The 23,633-nt window shown below is 44.6% G+C and overlaps 1 protein-coding gene across 13 annotated transcripts in view; it reads left to right on the top strand.

The window, feature by feature from the left end:
• The window catches only part of CSGALNACT1 (chondroitin sulfate N-acetylgalactosaminyltransferase 1), a 394,288-nt gene extending 370,655 nt beyond the window's left edge, over positions 1-23,633 (top strand). For all 13 annotated transcript variants that reach the window (XM_049866776.1, XM_049866775.1, XM_049866769.1 and 10 more), the window contains 4 exons: positions 4,795-4,973; positions 5,920-6,014; positions 17,499-17,580; positions 21,415-23,633. In XM_049866776.1, the coding sequence (XP_049722733.1) occupies positions 4,795-4,973; positions 5,920-6,014; positions 17,499-17,580; positions 21,415-21,704 (646 nt within the window). In that variant the 3' untranslated portion in view covers positions 21,705-23,633. The remainder of the gene's footprint in view (positions 1-4,794; positions 4,974-5,919; positions 6,015-17,498; positions 17,581-21,414) is intronic.

The raw sequence follows: 23,633 nt of genomic DNA, 5'->3' as shown, positions 1-23,633 counted from the left end.
GAGTATCCCACTACCAGGCCCAGAAGATTAGGCAACGCATTAACCCCTCTGTTCTGAGAGAGAGGGAACGAGGTTGTTTCAATTCTTTTCCTAGTGTTTCCAACTCACCTCTTAGCAGTGATATCTTGTTAATTATCAGAAGCGCTTCCTGATGGCAAGAGGGGAAAATGAGGGGCTTTCCCAGATTACTGGTTAATTAAAAGAAACACTTAGGTTGAATAACCAGGGGGAAGACTAGCTCCATTATCCATCTGCAGACAGGCTCAGAGCTGACTGCAATAGCCTGGTAGCCACACTGGGAAACCCAGATGGATGACAGTGTTCGCACCCAGGCTTTCCCTCGTGCCTGTGACTGACCGATGGTGCTTTCCAGGCCAGCGATGACTCTGTCACCACTTCCTGCCTCAGTGTCTACACATGTCCTGTTCCCTAATCAGGCCTGGGGAGTTGTCCTTCAGAGAAAAGCTACAAGGTATCCAGCCTGCCAGGTGAAAAATAAGGAAGCATGTTGGCTCTGGCCAGTGTTGATCTGGCTGGATGAGGAGACTAGGCAGAGCTGGAACAGGACAGGGCTGTGTGTGGGCACCAGAGACTGCTGGTGCAGTCCTTGGACTGGCCTCTGTGTGGGGGAAGGGAACAGTGTAAATAATGCATTGAGAGAAGTTGGATGCTGCCTCCCAGGGCTTCTGTGTGGCCTGCAGACATGCGAGGAGTGGGTTTGAAATGCATATTCAGATTGGGTAGTGCCTTGGAGGTAACAAAGGCTGTCACATCCCTTTGGAGGGTGGAAGAGAGTGAAAGGAAGCAGACTGCCTTTGCATGAGGCCATATGGAAGCTGTATTCAGTTCCTAGCACTAGCCTAACAAAGTACCACTAACTGGGTGGCTTATAAGAACCGAAATTTGTTGTCTCACAGTTCTGGAGCCCAGGAGTCTGAAATCAGCATGGCGGTTGTGTTGATTCCTTCCGAGGGCCTCTCTCTCAGCTTCTGGTGACAGCCAGCGATCCTTGGCATTCTGTGATGAGCTTATGCATCGCTCTGAATCTCTGCCTCTGTCTTTACATGGCTGTCTTCCCTCTGTGTGTCTCTTTTCTTCTTTTATAAGGACACCATTCATATTGGCTTAGGACCGAGCCTACTCCAGTGTGACCTCATGTTAATTTAACTGATAACATCTTCAAAGACACTGTTTCCAAACAAAGTCACATTCACAGGTACCAAGGGTTAGGACTTCAACAGATCTTTTTGGGGACACAATTCAATCCATAGCAGACACTACTCCAACATCCACTTCTCTAAATTCTCTTTCTCTAAAGGCAACACACGTTGAGTCATAGAGGTTTGTGTTTTAAGGCTATTATTTATTTATTTTTTTTAACTTTCTTCCAACTCAAGGTCATTTCAAACACTAGATGCAATGGCAGCTGAGTTCTCCAACTCTTTTTTTTGAGTAATTGTAACTGACAGGCAAACCTGGCTCCCTCTCCCTCAACCCTCTGCTGTGACAGAACAGAAAAGAATAGCATTTATTAGCAGCATCTCAAGTGAGGGACTGGGGAATTTTTGTACAGAACAAACTAAATTATGTATTGGGTAAGCGTATTCCCCAGATTCCTACGCTCCCTCTGAATTTGTAGCACACGACTGTCTTCGCACCATTGACTCAGTAGTTGATTACCTACTGGCTTTACTGTTGTTATCTCAGTTTCTAGTTCTGTCTTGTCTTCCTATTTGACTTTTGTAAATATTTGACATATCTACTCAAATGGGCTGTAGGCTACTCAAGAGTGAATATCCTGTTGTTGTTATTGTTGGTTGTCATCCAGTTGACTCCCACTCATCGCAGCCTTCCATATAATAGAATGAAGCATTGCCTGGTCCTGCATCATCTTCATGATCATTGGTATGTTCGAGTCCATTGTGGATATTGTGTCAATCTATCTCATTGACGGTTTCCTTCATTTTCATTGGCCCTCTACTTTACCAAACGTGATGTGATTGGTTTTTCCTAATGACACGGCCAAAGTAAGTGAGTCAAAGTCACGCCATTCTCACTTCTAAAGAGCATTCTACTTCTGTTTCTTCTAAGACTGGTTTGTTCATTCTTATGGCTGTCAGTGGTATATATTCGGTATCCTTCACCAATACCACAGTTCAAACACAGAAGTTCTACTTCTGTCTTCCTTTTTCGTTGTCCAACTTTTGCATGCATATGAGGCAATTGAAAAGACCATGATTTGTCTCAGATGCACCTTATCGTTGTTTTTAACACAGTATATTGACTGTGTTCCCCTTCCCTTGGAGAAAGTTGCTTGCTGTTGTTCAAATATAAAGTATTTATATATTTGAGATCTCCTGGAAAATCTCTTGGATGAGGTCTCTGAGTAAGGACTTGCTCATTCATTGGGCTTTGGAAATGTCAGTCATCCCTGCTCTGCAAGTTAGCTCACAGATGTCCCAGCAGTTTGGGAGGGTTGCAAATGGTATGAACTTTGAAACAAATGAAGAAGGAGACCTGCTTCTGGCTGTTAGAGAAAGAGGCTAAAATCAAGACAGCCCGGGATGGTGAACAAATAACTGTGAGACTTGGCTGGAGACTCCCTCAGATTAACAAGTAAAAATCCAGGCCTCTCCCAAGAGTAAAATTCTCCTAAATACTGACCAAATGGGTTGGGCTAAAACTATAGAAACCTCCAGGAGATATTAAGATGACTACAAGGAGCACATCACCTGAACATTTTGGGGACAAGGAGGTAGTGCCTTCCTTGCCTAGGATCATACCTAATACTGAAAATGCTTTAGAGCATAACTTGAAGGCTACTCGTAGAAAATATGAACTGGGGCCACCTACCCGGAGAAAAAATTCAAGCTAAGATTCTGGGACAGGAAGAGAATCCTCCCAAATGTAGGGCAGCGGCAAACTGAATGCAGAATTATAGAATGATTGAATTTTAGGGTGTAAAAGGACCTTTGAGCTCTATCACCACTTGATATTACAATGAGGAACTGAGACCAGAGAGGTGAAGGGACTTAACCCAAATAAATTAGAGACTGAGCTCAGGCTAGAATCATTCATTGATTCATGCATTTGTCCACCAACACCTATTGAGCACTTACTAGGTGCCAGACATGGTTCTAGACCCGGGATTCAGGCCTTCACTCACTTACAGACCAGCTCTTTCTATCACGATGACTCTGCCTTGATCTAAGTCTGAAAAGTCTGTCTGGCATTGAACTTAGACAATGTTGAGCCGCCAGATTCCCAAGATAAAAAACCAAGCTCATGCCCAGATTTGAAAGAAGATGGTAGGTCAAGGGAGGGGTAGCAGAACTAATTCCCCTGATTAAATCACCAGACACGAGTACAGTTTAGCATCTTGAAAAGTTGTTATAACTCTGTGTTTGTATTGACCTTTACCCAAGATAGTTACTTTGAATACAAACTTGAAGAAATGGAAATGTATTCGGTATTTGTTTTGGATATATCAAGTTGAGGCATAGGGATAGGCCCAGTGAAGAGGCAGAGGACTGGGTGATGTGGGAGGAAAGGACACAGTTATGAAAAGGGGGTGGTGTCAGTAGGAAAAGGGAGATTTGCCAAATGCAAGGCCTCTGAATAGGCAAGAAGTAGGACCTTTAGTGGTTTTCTGGTTTTTCTCTGGTAGATGGCAGTATCCCTGTTTCACTAGGTACTGAATGAGTTTAACTCAAGACATTCCCCATCTCAGAAGGTTCTGCTGTTCCTGGGAGAGACTAGCAAACTGAAGAAACACCTCAGCTTCACTAACACAGGCCTGGGAATCCTCACCTGTGCTTATAACGGTAGTACGTGCTGATGCAGTGCTTTATACTTAACACCATTTATCTAATTACTAACTCTGTGAGGTATTTAAGGAAGGTATTATTATTCCCATTTTACAGATGAGGCAACTGAGGCTCAGGGAGATTAATGGCTTGCCTAGATCACAGAACTAATCTAGAGAGAGCCAGGTTTGAGACAGTCCTAGTCTTCTGACTCCAAATTCTGTTATTTTTCCTACCATGCTATGGTGCTGTATCTGAGAGTGGGGAAGGAATCCAGATTTAAATATTTTTTTGGAATAGCTATCTAGCAAGAACATTTTGCCAGGCTTCTGGATTTGAATAAAGATGAGAAGATGCTAGGTGGGGTTGTTCCAATGTGATTTTATTTCCTTGGCTCATTGGTTTCATTTGAGTGGTTCAGGAACCACGGAAATGTTCCTGGGTTGTGTTGACCTCATCTTCATTGGTTCAAGTTTTCTCCATGAAAAAGGAGATTCATTAGTGACGTCAGTACAATTTTGAGTATGGGAAAATTACCAGAGAAACAAGAAATACATTGATGCTAAAACTTCACTGGAGTCCCAGGGTAGCACAGACCATTAAGTACTCAACTACTATCTGAAACGTGGGCAGTTCAAACCCACCCAGGGGCACCCTGGTGATCTGCTTCCTAAAGGTTACAGTCCTGAAAACCCTGTGGAGCAATTCTACTCTGCACACATGGATGGGTTGCCACGAGTCAGAATCAAGTCAATGGCAACTAACAACAACAACAACACTTCACTAGGTGTTCTTGATACCTTTTATTCCAATGAGTTTGCAGTGAGTCTGGGTCATTCTGTAACTGCTTGGGTAGTCCCAGAGCCCTCAGAGTCACTAAAGAGATGTGGCAAGATGTGGGTGGTCCCTGGTCACGTATTTCCAGAGGATTGCTGTCAGCCTGGGAAGGACGGGCACCTGAGTGACTGCGTCTGCTCTTCCCTTTTAGAGCTGCCAACTTCAGGAACTTTACCTTCATCCAACTGAATGGAGAATTCTCTCGAGGAAAGGGACTTGATATTGGTGCCCGCTTCTGGAAGGGAAGCAATGTTCTCCTCTTCTTCTGTGATGTCGACATTTACTTCACCACTGAATTCCTCAATACGTGTAGGCTGAACACTCAGCCAGGTATAGTCTGTGGGGTGGCTCTTCCCTTCTTCCCTTCCCCTCCGTCCCTCAGGGTGGTATTAGCTCGCTTACACTCACTGGCCATTCTCTTCACAGTCCATGCTCATGTTCTACTTATTTTACCTCAGTGACAGAGAAAAGGAAAATCGTCTGGTTTGATTTCTCCTTTGGTGCCACATTATGGACCTGTCAGCCACCCCACCACAGTTCTGTGACATTTTGTTCCAAGTTTGTATTTATAACCCCTTTTCCATTTTCAACTGGGAGGCCTGCTTTGGTGAACAAGAGGGAGTGGGGGGCGGGGCATGTACCTGGAAAAGCTACCCTAAAGAGGAAAAGAAAAAAAAACAAACCCAGCTGTGGGCAGGTACCAAGGGAAGAAAAAAGAACCCAAAATATGAAAATTATTTTCATACAGTTAACTCAGAGGCAGGGCTGATATTCAACTGATAATTACTGGCATGGCCATATTGGTTGTTAAAATATCGAAATTCTTCTGTATAAATGGGTAAAGAGCTACTACCCCAGGTTCTCCACATCTTTTCCTGCCACCCAGACACCCTGGTCCCTTTCCGGCAACCTTTCACATTGCCCCGGGACCCAGCAACTAATGAGTTAATTCTGACATGGCAGGGGCAGCCTGGACTTTACACTTATATTCACTCCCATGGGTTGATGCCCACAGCAGAGCCACTGCCTTTTAACACTTTAAATATCACTTTTGTGCTGGGAGGTCTTTGAGGCAGAAATATTTGAATGTCTTTCTGGCCTGGCCGATGCAGTAGATCTAAGAGCTTGAGTTTATTTCAAGGATCTGTTTAAGAGTCAAGTGAACGGGGAAAGAAAAGCGAGTGCAAATACCTGGGATGGTTCATGGGGTTGAATGAAAATGAACAAACCCAATAGTTTCATCTGTAGCTTTAAGTGAGTGTTTTCTTGTTTGCAGGGAAAAAGGTATTTTATCCAGTCCTTTTCAGTCAGTACAATCCTGGCATAATCTACGGCCATCATGACTCAATTCCTCCCTTGGAGCAGCAGCTGGTGAGTAATTACCCTGCAGATGCCTGCGTACAGCTCCCCTCATTACTGGGGGTGCCTGACCATGAGTAAAAGTGAGGGGCAATCTGTGGGCTGATTCCCTCTGTAGTTTTTAAGTTTCACAGACCTTATGGCCTTTGCTTCCAGTGCCTTATTGATTGAAAGTGCTTGCAATATTTAAAAGTGGAAAATAAATAGGAATAGTACCTTACACAAAGGTCATTTCACACCTTCATGGTTTCCTTTGATGGTTTTGGAAACTAGTATCACATTTTGGAAACCAGCAGCACATTTTCTCGGTATTATTACAAATAAGGTGAGATTTATGGTCCCATTTTACAGATAGAAAATAGAGTCGGGGGAGGGGAGGGGCAAGGACCAGATCCAGTTTTCTGGACCTAGGCTGTCGGTACCCTTCCCATCATTGCCACAGTTCGCACCAGATCACCATGCCTCTGGGTGGACATTAGCATCAGAGTTGTCACCGATAAGGTGGCTTTTAAAGGTGCTAAGATCCTGGCTGCATAAGCGATAGATAGCGAAACCACACAGCACCAAGGACCTCTGTAAGCTTGGATGTCTCTGTCCTAGGCAGGCAGTTCATTCAGCAGAGAAGTAGGCAGGGGGCAGGAGGATAATGAAAGCCAGAAGAGGATCTCGGGCCACATGCAGGCAAGCGCCTCTGCAATGTTGCCAGCATTGATGGAGAGAGGAGAAGACCCTTCTCCCACCCTCAAGCTGGCCTGTGGTCTTTCCCTGCAGGGAGATCAGCTGGGTTTGTCTAAAGCCATGTTCTAGCTCAGGCCAAGGCTTAGGGTTCCCCTCTGGTGGGGGGCTGTCTGTGCATCACTGCCTTGTGTGCTCTGCTTCCAGCTGTGGCAAAGCCTCTTAGGGTGAAGGAAGGAAATCTGCTTCGTGAACGTGAAGCTGTGATGGGATCAGGTCTTGTCTGCTCCTGTGCTGAGGGAGTAAATAAATGGGCTTTCATTGAAAACATGAATCCTGTGAAATTCTTCTGGAGAACTGACCAGAAGCCATAAAACCAGCTCTTTCTATCCTCATCCTATGCCCTCTCTAATTAACCTCTGGCAGCTGATGTAATAACTTTTTCCAGAAAGCTTCAAGCTGGGGTTCCTTCAAGTTGGACAAGGTTTGTCCCTTGGGCTTAAGACACTATCCTAACAGTAAAGATAGTTCCCACCTCCCCAGCAAAATTTTAACACCACAGATATACTGTGTATCTATTATGTACTGTATGTATATCTGTGCTTTATACATAAAAGTAGTAAGAGTCTTTAGCTCCCCAAGAATCAGTGTTTATCCCCTTAAGGGTGATATCACACCCTTTGAGCCTCTTTCCTTAAGAGTTCTAAGCTTCTAAAAGGGATGGAGGGAAAAATGGGATACCGGAGTTATGTTTTCTCAACCAATCAAAATAAAAGTTCATTTGGTTTTAAATAAAGTACTGGTTTACATCTGAGATTGAATGTGATTAATGTTTCCACTTCAGACTCATAAAGACCTCATTCACTTACCAGGAATTATTTTCATTTCACAATTTGAGAGGTTTTTCCTTTTATTATTATTCCTGTAGGGAAGCAGGTACAAGGGGAAGCTAGAGGTATGACGTGATTAAGCAAGCTTCTCAGATCCTACAGAATTAGTGGTCAAGTCAGAAACAGAATTTCCCCAGATCTGTTTCCCTGTGTTCACTGCTAGAACTTCTGAATCACCCCATAACCTTTGACATTTACTTCCAAATACACCTTTGCGCTTTCCTAGAGCGAATAAGTCTGATATTTTAGAGTTCAGTGTTTATGACTCTTGAGTCAGGAGAAACACATTTCTCCTCTTTGAGGCAAAGGGCACCCATCCAAAAAAAAGAAAATGCATGATTATGTTTCTTTACCTGATGAACCATTTCCTGAGTGCCTTGTGACTACAGAGCACTAGTCTAGGTGCAACTGGAGAAGTCAAAAGAACCCAGATAATGTTTTAGTATATAGTAATATATAACAATAATAGTTTAGTATGTTTTGAAGTGACTTGTGGGCTCGTGTCATTCATTCACTCTCTACTTTTTATTGAGGTAGAATGACTTGTCTGAGATCACACAGTCAGATAGTGACAGAGCCCAGATCAAAACCAAGATTTCTTTAGTCTGTTGTTGTTGTTTATTGCCATCTAGTTGGCTCCGACTTCTGGTGACCTTACGTATAAGAGAACAGAACATTGCCCATTTCTGTGCCATCTTCACAGTCATTGGTATGTCCCAGTTCATTGTTGCAGCTATTGTGTGAGCCCATCTCACTGAGGGCTCTCTTATTTTTCCTGACCCTCTACTTTACCAAACATGATGTCCTTTTCGAGAATTTGGTCTTTGCTGATGATGTGTTCAAAGTAAGCAAATCCACAGTCATCTGTCAGTTTGTCCTACTGTGGTGACTTGTGTGTTACTGTGATGCTGGAAGCTCTGCCACCAGTATTTCAAATACCAGCAGGGCCACCCATGGTGGACAGGTTTCAGCAGAGATTCCAGACTAGACAGACTATGAAGAAAGGCCTGGCACTCTACTTCTAAAAATTAGCCAGTGGAAACCCTATGGAACATGTCTTAGGCTGTGTTCTCTAGAGAAGTAAAACCAATAAAGTATATAAATATACACAGTGAGATATATATCAATGAAATGGTTCACACAGTTGTAGAGGCTAGAACTTCCCAAGTCTCTGGGTCAGGATAGAGGCTTCCCCGATTCACGTAGCCACAGGGGCTGGCAAACCCAAGATTGGCAGGTCAGAGAGCAAGGCTCTTGCTCACAGGCTTCAAAGATGGAGGAATCCCAAGATCGGCACGCAAGACTGCAGGTAACCTGCTACTTCAAGTCCTAAGAACCAGAGTTCAGAGGAACAGGAGCCAACTGCAGGATCCAGAGCGAGCAAAAGCTCACCAGCCTTGCCAGAATGTCCACTTATATTAGATGCCACAGGCCCAAGGAAACTCTCTTTCAAATGGTTAGCTGCTCACAGCAGACCCCATCATGGAGGTGATCATATTATATCAAATCTCATCATGAAACTGATCACAACATCATAGGACTGCCAAACTACATAATAACCGCCAAACCACTGAGAATCATGGCCCAGCCAAGTTGACCCACAACCTTAACCATCACAGAGCACAACAGAATATTGTCTAATATAGTGCTGGAATATGAGCCCCTCAGTTTGGAAAACACTCAAAATAGTACTGGAGAAAAAGCTGCCTCATCAAAGTAGAGTTGAACTTAGTGACACAGATGAAGTAAAGCCTTTGGGACCTTTGTTTACTAATGTGGCACAACTCAAAATGAGAAGTAACAGCAGCAAAATTCCTTACTCTCGTGGTAGAAATAGATTTGCTTAGGATCTAGATGACAGCTGAAGTATAAAGGAAGTAAACAGAAATTCCAAAGCATAACATCAAGCTACAGAAATAAAACGGAGATAAAACATGTAGGTGCTGAGAAGATATAAAATCAAAACTAATGATTGGAGATGGGTAGGTCAGGAAAGATGTCCTACCAAGGGTGCATTTTGGCTCTGTTTTGAAAGATATGATGCATATGTGTATATATATATAAAATATATATACACATATATTCATAAATCCTAAGTAGCCTTCCTGGAATAAGTCCATGTCTTAGTTATCTACTGCTGCTGAAACAGAAATGTCACAAGTAGATGACTTTAACAAAGAGAAATTTATTCTCTCACAGTCTAGTAGGCTAGGAGTCTAAATTCAGGGTGCCCGTTCCAGGGGAAGGCTCTGTCTCTCTGTTGGCTCTGGGGGAAGGTCTTTTCATCAATCTTCCCCTGGTCTAGGAGCTTCTCAGCACAGGGACCTCAAGTCCAAAGGACACCCTCCCCTCCCAGTTCTTGCTTGGTGGTAATGAGGTCCCTATCCTCTCTGCTCCATTCTCTCTTTTATATCTCAAAAGAGATTGACTCAAGATACCACCTAATCCTATAGATTGAGTCCTGCCTTATTATCATAACTGCCTCTAATCCTGCCTCATTAACATCATAGAGGTTAGGATTTACAACACGTAGAATAATCACATCAGAGCACAAAATGGTGGACAACCATGCAGTACTGGGAATCATGGCCCCGCCAAGTGGACACACATTTTTGGGAGACACAATTCAGTCTATAACAGTTGGTATCAAAGGTGAAGGGGGGACACAGATCTCAAATGCAGCTGTAACGAAAGCCACTCACTTCTGCAAACAAAAGACACAGCCCTGCAAATATGACCTGGGTAGTGAGTGTGAGGAGTCCCTGGGTGGTGCAAACAGTTAATGCGCTCAGTTGCTAAGTGAAAGGTTAGAGGTTCAGTTCCACCCAGAGGTGCCTGGAAAGAAAGTCCTGGCAATCAGTTTCCAAAAAAAAATCAGCCATTGAAAATCCTCTGGCACAGTTCTACTCTGACACACACGGAACCTCTATGAATTGGAGTCAACTTCACGGCAACTGGTTTGGTTAGTGAATGTGCCAGTCTTTCTTCTCATGGCTCTTGGCCACTGTCATTTGGTAACATTTTGCCTGCAGACAAAAGCAAGAAGCCAAATTTATGATTTTCTTTTTTTTTTCAGACCACTTGTTTCTTTACCTTTGAATACAAACCATTAGTAATAAATAAATGAAATCATGGGATTTTATAGTCATAATTAGTTTATTTAATTTTAAACCATGGGCTAAACCTTCCTGGTGCTTTAATGTAAAAAAGCTCTCTGAGCAAGGAATGCCTCTAATTTAAATAAATATCAACTTTAATGTGCCACTTTCCTGGTTCAAGCGTTGTCAGTTCTTGTTTGGCCATTGCAGGAGCTTCCTCCTACTTCTCACTATCTTGAGACATCTTGGAAACCCTGGTGGCATAGTGGTTAAGTGCTGTGGCTGCTAACCAAAAGGTCAGCAGTTTGAATCCACCAGGTACTCCTTTGCAACTCTATGGGGCAGTTCTACTCTGTCCTTCAGGGTCACTATGAGTCAGAACAAACGTGACAGCAACTGTTTCCACACACACACTCCAGTCTTTCCTTCACTTTCCTGCCTGAGATATGTTGTAAAACAGATTTAGTCAATTTTTTCCCAAAATTTTTATGGCAAAAAGCCAGTGGTATGCTGATAACTGCTGAACAACCTGCTCTCTGGAGGAGGGAAGATAGCCTTGACTTGTAGCATTTGCCAATTTCCATGGTGTAAATACTCCCACCAGGGCCTATTTCAGGCTACCAATGTGACTTCACTGAACACAGACCGGGGGGGAGATGTGTGTCATTGGCTCTTAGGAGCTGATGCCCAATAACTCCGGCACACCATTGTAAGCCATAATACCTTATTAAGATTAATGGCCCTCCACAAACTGACTCACGAACCGATTACAGAGAAAACGTCTGTACACCCCAGCACTTGGCACATCGTAAGCATCCAGTAAATGGAAACTAGAGTGATGGACTCTCAAGATTTGTACTAATTGAGGTAGGCACACTTGCTTTGCCTCCTAGTGCTGTGGTTCTACTGCTGGGCCATCTCCTTACCACTTTAACGCTTGGATCTCATGTGGTTCTCCCATCATTTCGGTCTGCTGACAGTTCCACTCTGTTCAGTGTGGGCGTGGTAGGCTGGTGCCTGTTCTTACCCTCTCCATCCACTGGCCCGCATTTCAGTTTAAACTTTTTTAAATTGCTGACTGAGCCTAGTACACCCTGTGCTTCCCGACACTCTGTTTTTATGTATTCAGCTAGCATGCACTCCCTGGGTACCCAAAATAACAATGACAGATGCCATTTACGGAGCCTTCCCACAGCAGGCATGGTGCCTGCGTTATCTCACTTAGTACTCAATAAGGCGGAGAGACATTACTATTCGCCTCTGACAGATGAGAAGTTTGAGGCTCCAAGAGAGTAAGTACCGTGCTCAGAGTCCCCCAGCCACTAAGTAGCAGAGACAGGGACTCAAATCCCGCACGTGTGATTGAGCCGGAGTCAACGATACTGAGAGGCAGGAGGCAGGCATAAAGGAGAGTAAAGAGCCCCATTTTAGGTCGCAGGTTCTTAGGAGAGAGAATCCGGACGAGCTCCTCGTCCAGCATGATTCCCTTCGGATACACTAAACAACTTCATTATGCAGATATGATAAAAGGGAGCTTATAGAAAAATGTAGGACATTTACTACAAATCTGGGAGGAGATGGCATTGAGCCCATTCATAATCGAATTCTTTGACATCTGTGACTCTGGAATACCTCTTTGCTCAAGAAATGGAACCTGTCCCAGCAATACTGGTGTTGGTCTGTGTTTGGACACGACCTGGTTGTGTGATCTTGGGCAAGTCATTCTACCTCTGTACAAAGAACCCCAGCAAGAAGAGATTATGGAGCTTTCCTGGCTTCTGTGTGGTATGATCACCAAGCCTGCAGGGCCACGATAATGAGGAATAAAGAGTGCAGGGCCAGCAAGCAGTCAGTACAGTCACAGAGGCCCCTGCAGCTCAGGGTGTCTGCTGCCCACCGCGGGCAGGACTGGCCACGTAAGTGGCAAGGCCCAGTGCAAAATGAAAATGTGGGGTTCTTGTTCAAAATCATTAAGCATTTCAAGAGGGCAACAGCAAAGCGTTAGACCAGGACTGGGGGCCTTATCGTGGAGCCCTGTGTGACTGCTGGGTTGCAACCCCTGCTCGGGGGCATTCCTGGTGACTGTGAGGCTGGTCAAACACAACTTCAGTTCTTGGGAGACTCTCTTGATGCAGAGGAAACACTCGGCGTGAGTATTTGTTGTTTATTTAATTTCAGGGCCCAGATTGCTTGGCGGGCAGGTGTCCAAGTCAGCACTATTAAACCAGAGAGGCGCTGACTGCCTTCGCAGCCACCCTGCAGCTGCAGGGCAGTGCCTTCTTGCATCTTTGGGGAAAGATGCTGGTTTGTGCTTTGTGTTTAGGTCCTCATAGAAAATAGTCACCCCGTCACGTGAATCGCCCACAGAGCTGCAGCTCTGGAAACTTCCTGTGGGAGAGCAGGCCTGACAATTGTCCTTTTGTGGTGTATTCAAGCCTGCAGTGCTCCGCTGAGATCTAAGGTGGGAGAGGAGGCCGGCCATAGACGGACATTCTAGAAAACGAGGATAGCACTTGAAAACTTATCAGTGAAATCCAGGACAGGAGATGTTTTTCTGTTGAAGTATAATCTTTATCTTATGGTTTCTTCCTTCTCAGTTGTTGTAGTGAAACATCCTTGGTACAGACCCTGAGCAGGGTATCTTTTTAACATTTGAACAGAACAGTGGGGCTCCTTATGCCTGCTGCAGTTTCTAAGAAGTCACGCCCTCTGTATTAGACCCAAAGGTGAAAACGTTTTGTCTGTTGGTCCAGAGGCACACGATTTTGACTTTTCAAAATTTACTAGAATTCCTGAGCCTTCACTGACCCACTTGCTGACAAGACTCCCCTACTTGGAACGTGTCTGTATCCAGTGGCTTGGAGCCATCCCTGCCCTGGGACTGCTCCTCATTCATTCATCACTGAGAAGTATTTATTGAGTGTTTGCTGTGTGTGATGGAGTCCTCCTGTGTTGTGCAAACAGTTAACGGGCACAACTGCTAACCAATAGGTTGGAGATTTGTGTTCCCCAAGTCCTGACGATCTACTTTTGAAAGATCAGCCATTCACAACCACACAGGGTAGTTCTACTCTGAAACATGTGAGATCACCATAAGTTGGAGTCGGCTTGACACAACTGGTAACCGGTACTAGTACTGCTGTGTTAGTGTTCTGGGTGCTGGAGACACAGCCGTGAACAGGACCAAGTCCTCACCTCCCCGAGCTTATGTGCACCAGTGGGCAAAGACAATCAACGAACAAGGACACAGATACAAGAACAAGATAATTTCAGAGTGCTAAGTGTTAAGGAGAGCCCCTGGTGGTCTAGTGGTTAAGAGCTATAGCTGCTAACCGAAAGGTCAGCAGTTCAAATCCACCAGGCACTCCTTGGAAACCCTGTGAGGCAGTTCTCTGTCCCTTAGGGTTACTATGTTTGAGAATCGACTCGGCAACAGGTTTGGGTTTTTTTTTTTTTTAAGTGTTAAGTAGAAACAAACCTGGGTGATGGTATAGAGTGACATGGTGGAGGAGGGAGTACTGACGCTGACTGAGGGTCTGAACGACCACTCTGAGGAAGTGAAGCTGGAGCAGGTAGGGAGGACCGCAAGTTCCATGCCTTAAAGACGGGCGAGCTTTTTGAGTTCAAGGGGCAGACGGAAGAGCAGCGTGGCCAGAGCATAGTAAATTAGAAGTAAGGAAGGGAGGAGTATAGGAGATGAGGTGGGCGAGGCAGGCAGGGGCCAGAGCACGTGTAGGACCTTTGTAGGCTAGAGCTTCCCTCGTGGATTTTATTTTCATTGCGTTCGGAAACCACCGCAGGATTTTAAGTCCCTGGGTGAGTGACACAGCTGCTAATCCACCAGCTGCTCCTTGGAAACCCTACAGGGCAGTTCTACTCTGTCATATAGGGTCGCTGAGTCAGAATCAACTCGATGGCAGTGGGTTATGGGTGGTGCAGACGGTTAAGTCCTTGGCTGCTGACTGAAAAGTTGGTGCTTCAAATGTAGGAAGAAAGGCCTGTCGATTTACTTCTGAAAATCAGGCACTGAAAACCCTAGGGAGCAAAGTTCTACTCTGACACACACAGGATTGCCTTGAGTCGACTCCACGGCAGCTGTTTTCTTGCAGGGTTTTAAAGAGGACGGCGACGTCATCTGACACACACTGGAGAGCTCTCGCTCCCACTGGGTTGCTCAGCAAGGGCAGTGCTCCAGTTAGTGACTCAGCACAGCTGTGGGTGGCACAGCCTTTAATATGTGAACTCCATCTTGCCCTAAATTATATGCTGTGGGCACAACAAAATCAGTTTCCACCAAGTGCTGAGTTTCAGTGAGCTCTTCAGATGGCGGCTTTAGGTGGCTTGCCAGCTTTAATAAATGCTATTATTAATAAGGAGCCATGGTGGCGCAGTGGTTAAGAGCTCAGCTGCTCACCAAAAGTTTGGAAGTTCAAATCCACCAGCCGCTCATCGGAAACCCTATGGGGCAGTTCTACTCTGTCTTGAAGGGTCACTATAAGTCAGAATCAACTCAACGGCAGTGGGTTTTTTTTGGGGGGGGGCGCTTATTATTAATAAATGTTTGTATACCTCACTCCCCAGCTCACAAATCAGTATGTCTCTGTTGCAGGGTTTCCAGGTGAGGCTTACCCTTCAATCTTGTCAGGCCCTCCACCAGCTCAAACCAGGGCTGGGGGCTGGCCACCTCAAGGGCTCTCCATCTTGCCTTTCTTTCCAAGCTCTGGCTGATTGCTTTTCCTGTTTGAAGCTTTCTCTTTTAAAGTCCATGTAGAACTCAGGCAAATATTTGAAGTTTGGATATTGGCACTTCTGTCTGACTCCATATTTTCTAGAAGCTTAGAGGACTTGTCTGAGTCCTGGCTAGCAGAAGGGGTAGTAAGGCGTTAGCCACAACAGAAATGATGCACCTAGTATGACAAGTATGGAACAATTTTTTTTTTTTTTTTAATGACTCAGCGGAGCTTTTCCCAAGGATTTCCTGCCCTGCAAACTCTTTCCAGTTGATACTAATGAAATTGCCTTGCCATTTGGGAGAGATTGTATAACAGCCCTTTGTTCTGAAGTGAAATTGGAGAACATCTGCTGGAGACAACTTTACTGACAGAACCTTCCTTGATATTTGTTTTCCTTAGGTCATCCTGATGCATACTAACAGGACTGTATGCTGTAGTAAAAATAAGATCGTTGAATAGGTTACAGGGTAAAAGAATTTTTATGATTCATTAGCCCTTCTTCCAACCATTTGTCAAATATAATTTAGCCTGTGGTAAAGTTCAGGTCCCTGAGTGGTGCAAACAGTTTGTGCTCAAGTACTAACCTAAAGGTTGATGGTTTGAACCTACCCAGGGGCAGTGCAGAAGGAAGGGCTGGCAATCTGCTTCCATAAGATTACAGCCAAGAAAACCCCATGGAGCAGTTCTACCCTGACATACATGGGGTCGCCATGAGTCAGAATCGACTTGGCAGCAGATTTGCGTTTTTGTTTTTGTTTTTTTTGCCTTGTGGATAAGGTGAGCCTTCAGGAAGGTGGAATAATAGTGATATGATAAATATTCAGATGTCAAAGCTACAGGAGACCTTAGGGGTGATTTAGCTCAACCCCCACATTTTACATGAAAGGAAGTAGAGGCTCACAGAAGTACCTGGACCTGCCTGAGGTGAAAAGCCAGCCAGTGGTCACACTGGGACAAGACCCTGGGCTCCTCTCACCACACACAGTTTCTAATTAGCCACAAGCAGAGCCAGATGTCCCAAACAGAAAAGGCAGAAATCCCAGGGAAAGGGGACCTGCTACATCCCTCCCACCTCCTGTCCCCCAGGGCAGGGGACTTTCATCTAACCTTCGATGTTTACTGTAAGAATGAATCATGAAAAATAACTATCATGACCTCCAGACCATTGAAAATATCACGTAGAATAGCTGAATTACATAAATGAAAGGGACATAAATTACATGAAGTATCAAACATTAAAAAATTCTTAAAACAATTCCCAGAATTACCTCAGCCAGTAAATCTATAAATTTGAAAAACAGTTTTGCTGCTTCAGCAAATGGATTCGAAGTTTACTTGCAAGTTTAAGAAGCTGGGCAGGGTCTCTTTGTAAAGACAGCCACTGCTTGGATGGCCTCCGGCAGGGAGCCCTCATGCTGGCATCGCTGCATGTGCTTTTTGGAGCAGTTTGGTTTTAAAATGGTGCAAAAATGAATGGACAGAGTCTTTCTTCAGAACCTAGACTTTGAGTGCCCTTTTCCTCAGCAAGCGGGCGTTAGCAGAGCTGGAGAACCGGTAACCCACTGAAGGCTCTCTATTCCTTTTTATTTCCCGAGGGAGTCCTGTTTGTGGACTGTGCCAGGGTAGCTGAATTCTGAGTTGTTCTCTATCCCTCTTCTCAACTTCCTGAGCCCTTTGCTGGCTCCCTGCCTGGCCCTGTGTGAGGGGCTGAAGCCTTGAATTCTCTCTGGCACTGGTGTGGGGCCAGACACGTAGGTGGCTTTTCCAGGGTGCTGCTCAAAAACTTGCTCACCCCGTTTGTTTTTGACTGTGTGTGTGTGTGTGTGTGTGCATGCGTGTGTGTATGTGTGTGTGTTTTCATGCCTACACCCTAGGAACATTCCAGCCGGAGGTGCCAAAAATCACAAGGCTCCGTTTTCACAGTGGTGAGTTTACTGTATTCCTCTCTGAAGGCACTGGAAACCACAGAGACTTGTGGCTGTTTATCAGGGATGGGACGGGGCCACATTTAACACTGCTCAAATGAGTTTGTGAAGATTTCTTCGTCAGTTTTATTTCCGCCATATCTTTCCGCCTCAGATAACAGTACTTTTCTTGCAGGTCATAAAGAAGGAAACTGGATTTTGGAGAGACTTTGGATTTGGGATGACATGTCAGTATCGGTCAGACTTCATCAATATCGGTAAGAAAAATCGGATGGAGAAAACTACATCTCTGCTGCCACCCAGAGGCCACTGGCCTGTGCGTGGGCCGCAAGGAATCAGGTCAGGATTCACAGGAGTTTGGGGGCAAAGGTGGTGCCATTTCCCTCCCTCCAAAAAAAACAGTGGTTTCTCATGTCAGGGATTAGGAGGCTGAAGCAAAAGGAGGTTTGGGGGTGGCACTTAAGCCCCTCTTATCATCACCAGCACCTCTCATTCACCCCCAAATAATAGACACAATCTAAGGAAAAAGGGGAGCTTGTTGCATAAAGGTAGTTAAAAGCAAGTCCTCCAGTGCCACTTTTCAGCCAGGTTCTCACTCCTGAGCCTTTTCAAGCAGAAAATCCTGAGCCGCCATTTCAGGAGAATCCATTAAAAAAAAAAAAAAAAAAACGGGAAAATTGAAAATTTTGGAAAAATGTGTATCAGAAAAAATATGAATTTCTCTCTGTGGAACCTTCAAAATTCCTTTTGTCACTTCAAGTCCTAACTGAGTGTGCAGTCGCTGACCATGCCACACCACACCACACATACACATGCATACACACACAGGTTCCCAGAACAGAGAGAAGAGAGGCCTTTAGGTCGTAGATGAGGAGACCAAGGGTCTCGAGGCAAAGGAACCTCTCCAGGCCTCACAGTAAGTGAAGGACACAGAGCCAGGATTAGAACAGAGGTCTCCGGCCCCACCCCTTAATACCACACCACCTTCTCACAGTAGCATATACCTACGTTCCTCTGAAGGGAATAGAATTGTGGGTTATAAATGACCAAGGAAATGGACAAAAAGGCCAAAACCTTGATCCCAGTTTGGACCCACAGGGTCAGGGAGGCCTTGCCCTCTGGGTGGTGTGGGGAGGCTCCTCACAGCAAGCAGCAGGGAGGTGCCCATCCTCACTGCCCCTGCAGACCTCCTGTGAGTGGGCTAGTCTTGCTCCTTCCCAGTCTACTCCCACTCAGGCCCAAGGTCCAAAACTTCTCCTTTTAAAATCTGTGAGTAGGGGCAGCCCCAGGTTTTTCTTCTTTTATTTTTTTAATTCAGATGAGGTGAAAGACAGGGTATCACAGAACCCTCAAAGAAATCACTGAGTTAAAAAGGAAAAAAACATAACAAAACTTGAAAATCAAGACCTGTTAGAAGCAGCAGAGCACCCAGGATGCAGGTCACTAAGTAGCGTGTGCTCCGCAAACACCCGCCAGCTAACTACAGGTGTTCTGGAGAAATAGCCATAGGCAGTTATGTGCAAACCAAATTTCCAAAAGTGACCTACATATTCATTTCCTAAAGGAGATTTCCATGGCGAGAAATCCTATACTTCCTTGCTCTTTGTACAGGGAAGGATTGTTTTGTGACAATGCTTATGTTTACAGAATTTGAGTTTATGTCCATTGGATTTCCCTAACGATGAGTCATAGGTCTCATTGCAAAAAGCGGAAATGGTAGGCTGAGAGGATGCACTCCCTCAGTCAGCTGTTGCCATGACCTCAGAGTCTTTTGGTCACTTTTGGACCACAGTCATTCTCTTGCAATCTTGAATATATTTGCAAGTGTTACTTATGTAACTCCTATTTAATAAGCTAGAATGATAACAATTATAATAATAAATCAGTCACAGTTCACCAAGAACGCTTATTGCGACTAACTCATTTGATTATGACACCTGCTGCACTTAAGGGAAAAACAAACTCCAAAACCAAACCTATTGCTATTGAGTCAATTCTGACTCATAGCAACCCTATAGGACAGGAAGGAACTGCCCCATAGGGTTTCCAAGAAGTAACCGGTAGATTCAAACTACCTGCCTTTTTGAATAGCAGCCCAGCTTTTAACCACTGTACCACCAGGGCTCCAAAACACACTCAATAGAAGTTAAATGACAGCTTCCAAGAGAACCAGGCCTCAAATTCTGGCCCCCTAACTTATAATTGGAGCCCTGGTGGCGCAGTGGTTAAGCATTTGGCTATGGGTTGGAATTGACTCGACGGCAATGGGTTTGGTTTCTTGGTTTAACTCATAATTAGAGATGGTCTGGTGGTGCAGTTGTTAAGCACTTGGCTGCTAACTGAAAGGCTGGTACTTTGAACCCACCAGCTGCTCTGTGGGAGGAAGATATGTCAGTCAACTTCTGCAAAGATTACAGCTTTGAAAACCCTGTGGGGGCAGTTCTACTGTGTCCCATAGGGTTGCTATGAGTTGGAATCAACGGGAAGGCGTTAGGTAACTCATAACTGTACACCTTTCTTTGCCTGTCCACCATTGAGGGGTCTCAAATCCCTCACATGGATAGCTCAGGTGTTGTACTTGTGGTTTCCCTGTGCATGAAGCCCCTTTTCCCATTCCAGTGATAGTCTTGACCAGAGCAGCTCTGGCTGGGTGAGGTTCCATGATAAATTCTAAGGAAAGAAGATGGTGAGGATCACTCACTGTCTCTTGTAAGAGTTGAATAAATCTCCTTGGTGAGGAAGGATCAATGACAACAGGAAGCTGGTGCTTCTTTGGCTTTATCTGGAACTTGGTGGGCTTTAGTTAGGAAAAGGTGGGGCATCTCAGTCTACAAAGGTGGAACTTTAGGACCGTTACTTTATGACGGAGTTCATTATAAAGCGAAACAAGATTCTCTTTGAATAGAGCTTCAGAATTGACTGAGTCCACACCACACCCATTGCTGTCGATTCCCATTCATGGCAACCCCATGTGTTCTAGGGTAGAGCTGCGGTACTGGTGGGTAGGTTCAAACTGCCAACCTTTAGGTTAATAGTCTAGCTCAAACCATTCACGCCACCTAGGGACCTTACCAGTTCTCTTTAAAATGACTGATTTCGCCAGCCTGTGGTGGACACAGAGCTTTATCAAGACCGCTATCCCTGGGTGGTTCAAATAGTTATGCGCGGGACTACTGAATGTAAGGCTGTTCATAGCCACCCAGAGGCTCCTTGGAAGGAAGGCCTGGGACTCTGCTTATGAAAGTCCACACCCTTGAATACACTGTGAAGAGCAGTTCTAGTCTGTAACCCACGGGTCACCCTGAGTTGGAACTGACTCTATGGCAACTGGTTTTGGGGTTTTTTTGCGGGGGGCGGGTGTGATCCATGAAAGGAAGAGTGCTTTTGTGGGAAGTAATTCATTTCACGTGGGTATCCTGATTCACTCTTCCGTACTGCAAGCCCCTGGTTTATTCCCAGTTTGCCATGGCAAGAGGAAAACACATTCAAACAGAAAGAAACACAAGAATTTCCACTGGGAGGTTTCAAGTTAAAAAGTTGGGCTGATGCCGTAGCTCTTAATCTGAGTCTAGGGCTATTCATTAGCATTGCTGATAGCTCTTCAAACAGGAAAATGCTTAGAATTCTGTTTGTAGTCTTTTTATGTCAAGAACTTGGTGCTGTCTGTCATGAGGATGGTCTCTGTTGAGGGATTTCTGAGGCCTCTGACCAGGATGGATACTCTGGTAACTCACAGGGGTTCGGAAGCACACAGCACCTCCTAAATGCCTTCTCATGCGAAGCTCTGTGCCTATGCAGATCAAAAAACCAAATCAGTTGCCATCAGACGGATTCCAACTCGTGATGACCCTATGTGTGTCAGAGTAGAACTGTGCTCCACAGGGTTTTCAAGGCCGTGGCCTCTTGGAAGCACATCACCAGACCTTTCTTCCGGGCAACCCTGGGTGGGTTTGAACTGCCAACCTTTCAGTTAGTAGTCTAGTGCTTAACCGATTGTGCCACCCAGGGAGTCCTTGTGTAGATCAGAGAAGCAACTATATATCTGAAAATGCATGGGCCGCAGTAGTCAACCATGTGCTTTCTCCTGACAGGTGGGTTTGATTTGGACATCAAAGGCTGGGGAGGAGAGGATGTTCACCTCTATCGCAAGTACCTCCACAGCAACCTCATAGTGGTGCGCACGCCCGTGCGGGGACTCTTCCATCTCTGGCACGAGAAGCGTTGTGTGGATGAGCTGACCCCGGAGCAGTACAAGATGTGTATGCAGTCCAAGGCCATGAATGAGGCCTCCCACGGGCACCTGGGGATGCTGGTCTTCAGGCACGAGATCGAGGCTCACCTCCGCAGGCAGAAACAGAAGACAAGTAGCAAAAAGACATGAGCTCCCAAGGATGGATTTTGAAGACATTTTATTGTTTTTTTTCCTTTTGCAATTACCGAAAGATTGGCTGCAACAAGGAAAAGACTTCTATAAAGGGCAACAGAAAAATTTGACCAATGAGGAAAAGAGACAAGAGGAGAGCCCCGCCATTCTCTCTCTGCTGAGTTGGCTTGTATGCAGCAGAAATGAAAACCTCCCACTTTTGCCTGCAAAAGTAGCCCACATGCACCCTGGCCAGGGTCTCAACAAAGGCAGAATGATTGTGAGATTGGGAGCCTGGAAGTGAGGAGGTGTTGGGTATTGTTTGGTGTTTACAGCAAAATGAGATCTATTGTTTTCTGTGCTCACTGAAATATTCATGAATTAAGAGCAGTTTTGTAAAAAGTTAATTAGAATGAAAGGCAAGCACATTTTTTCCCATATGAATGATTATATCGGTAGTTGCTAAGAATGCTAAAATACCAGAAGGCCTTAGGAAATATGGAGATACACCCATCGCCATCCTTGTGAGTCCATTAGGCAAAACCAAATGGACCAAAAAAAGAAAGAAACCATAAATGTCATTTCCCCCCAACATTAGCCAAAAATAATCTGTTCATTTTTTCTTTTGTACTTATAGCCATCTCCATTTGGTTAATTCGGTTTAAAAATGCACTTTTTTTTTGCTTTTTGCTTGTGAGTTAGATTCTGCTTATTTAAATACCGATTTGCAGGCCTTACTAAGCAAATACAAGTTACCATACGTTTTTATAGTTTTAAAGGCGATGCTTTTAGAAGCATTACGGGAACGTTGAGTTCAAAACATGAACTTGAGATCCGTACAGTACCCAGATCCGTACCCAAGGACAATGCCAAATGCTGCCTCCTGTCAGACACTGAGCTTCAGATCTTTTAGTCATGTGGAAGGCATAGTTGGGGGTTACTGATAGAATAAGACAGCTACTTTATCTGAAGAGTATTTCTGAAGAGGAGCAACTGAACACTGGAGGAGTAAAAAAAAAAAAGCTTTTCACCTTTCACAGAAAAAAAAATATTCAGACTGGTAGTATCTCAATATATTTAAAAGTCAGAAAACATATTTTCTCCTCAGGAAAACTGGGGACGACTTTCTTACCTGTTTAAATAAACCAAAGTATACTGTGTGAACCAAACAATCTTTTTTCAAAGCAGGGTGCTCTTCCTGGCTTCTGGCTTCACTGAGATGAAATGCAGAAAAATACATTTTGGTGACAGATCAATCCATCTGCCAGTGTCTAGTGGAACGGAAGTTTTTGCTACGTATTCACCCACCCCAGTCTTGGGGGAAGAAACTGAACTCTTTTTTTTTTTAATTAAGCAGTTCTCCTTAGTCACCAAGATGCTTCTGAGAATTGCATTTTATTACAGTTTCAAACTATTTTTAAAAAATAAATACAGTTAACACTGATTTCTACATTCATGTGAAAATCATTTATTAGCCAGTACCAGATGCATGAGCTAATTATCTCTCTGATTCCTTGCCTTCTGTTTGCCCACAGTAAACTTGTTATTTAAAACCTTCAAGAACATTCAAGCTGTTGGTGTGTAAAAAAAAATGCATTGTATTGATTTATACTGGCACTTCATAAAATTTAATTAAAACACAGGACATGAATGGAAGGTAGCATTGGATAGCTAATAAACCATGATTTATATTGGAACCCTGGAGTAAGAATGCCATGTCTTTAGTTTTTGGAAAACAGTTATCTTGAGCGTAGATCAGATGTCTCAACCTTAGCGCTACTGATATATTTGGGCCTGATCATTCTGTCCTGTGCACTGCAGGAAGTTTAGCAGCATCCCTGGCCTCCACCCACTGGATGCCAGTATAGCATCTCTCACCTAGCTGTGACAGCCACAATGTCTCTAGTCATTGCCAGATATCCCCTAAACCCAGTGCCCTCGAGTCGA

This window comes from Elephas maximus, chromosome 22 (assembly GCF_024166365.1).
Source record: "Elephas maximus indicus isolate mEleMax1 chromosome 22, mEleMax1 primary haplotype, whole genome shotgun sequence".
Lineage (NCBI taxonomy): Eukaryota > Metazoa > Chordata > Mammalia > Proboscidea > Elephantidae > Elephas > Elephas maximus.
The sequence above is the reverse complement of the archived record's forward strand: the minus strand, read 5'-3'. Positions and strand labels throughout refer to the sequence as shown.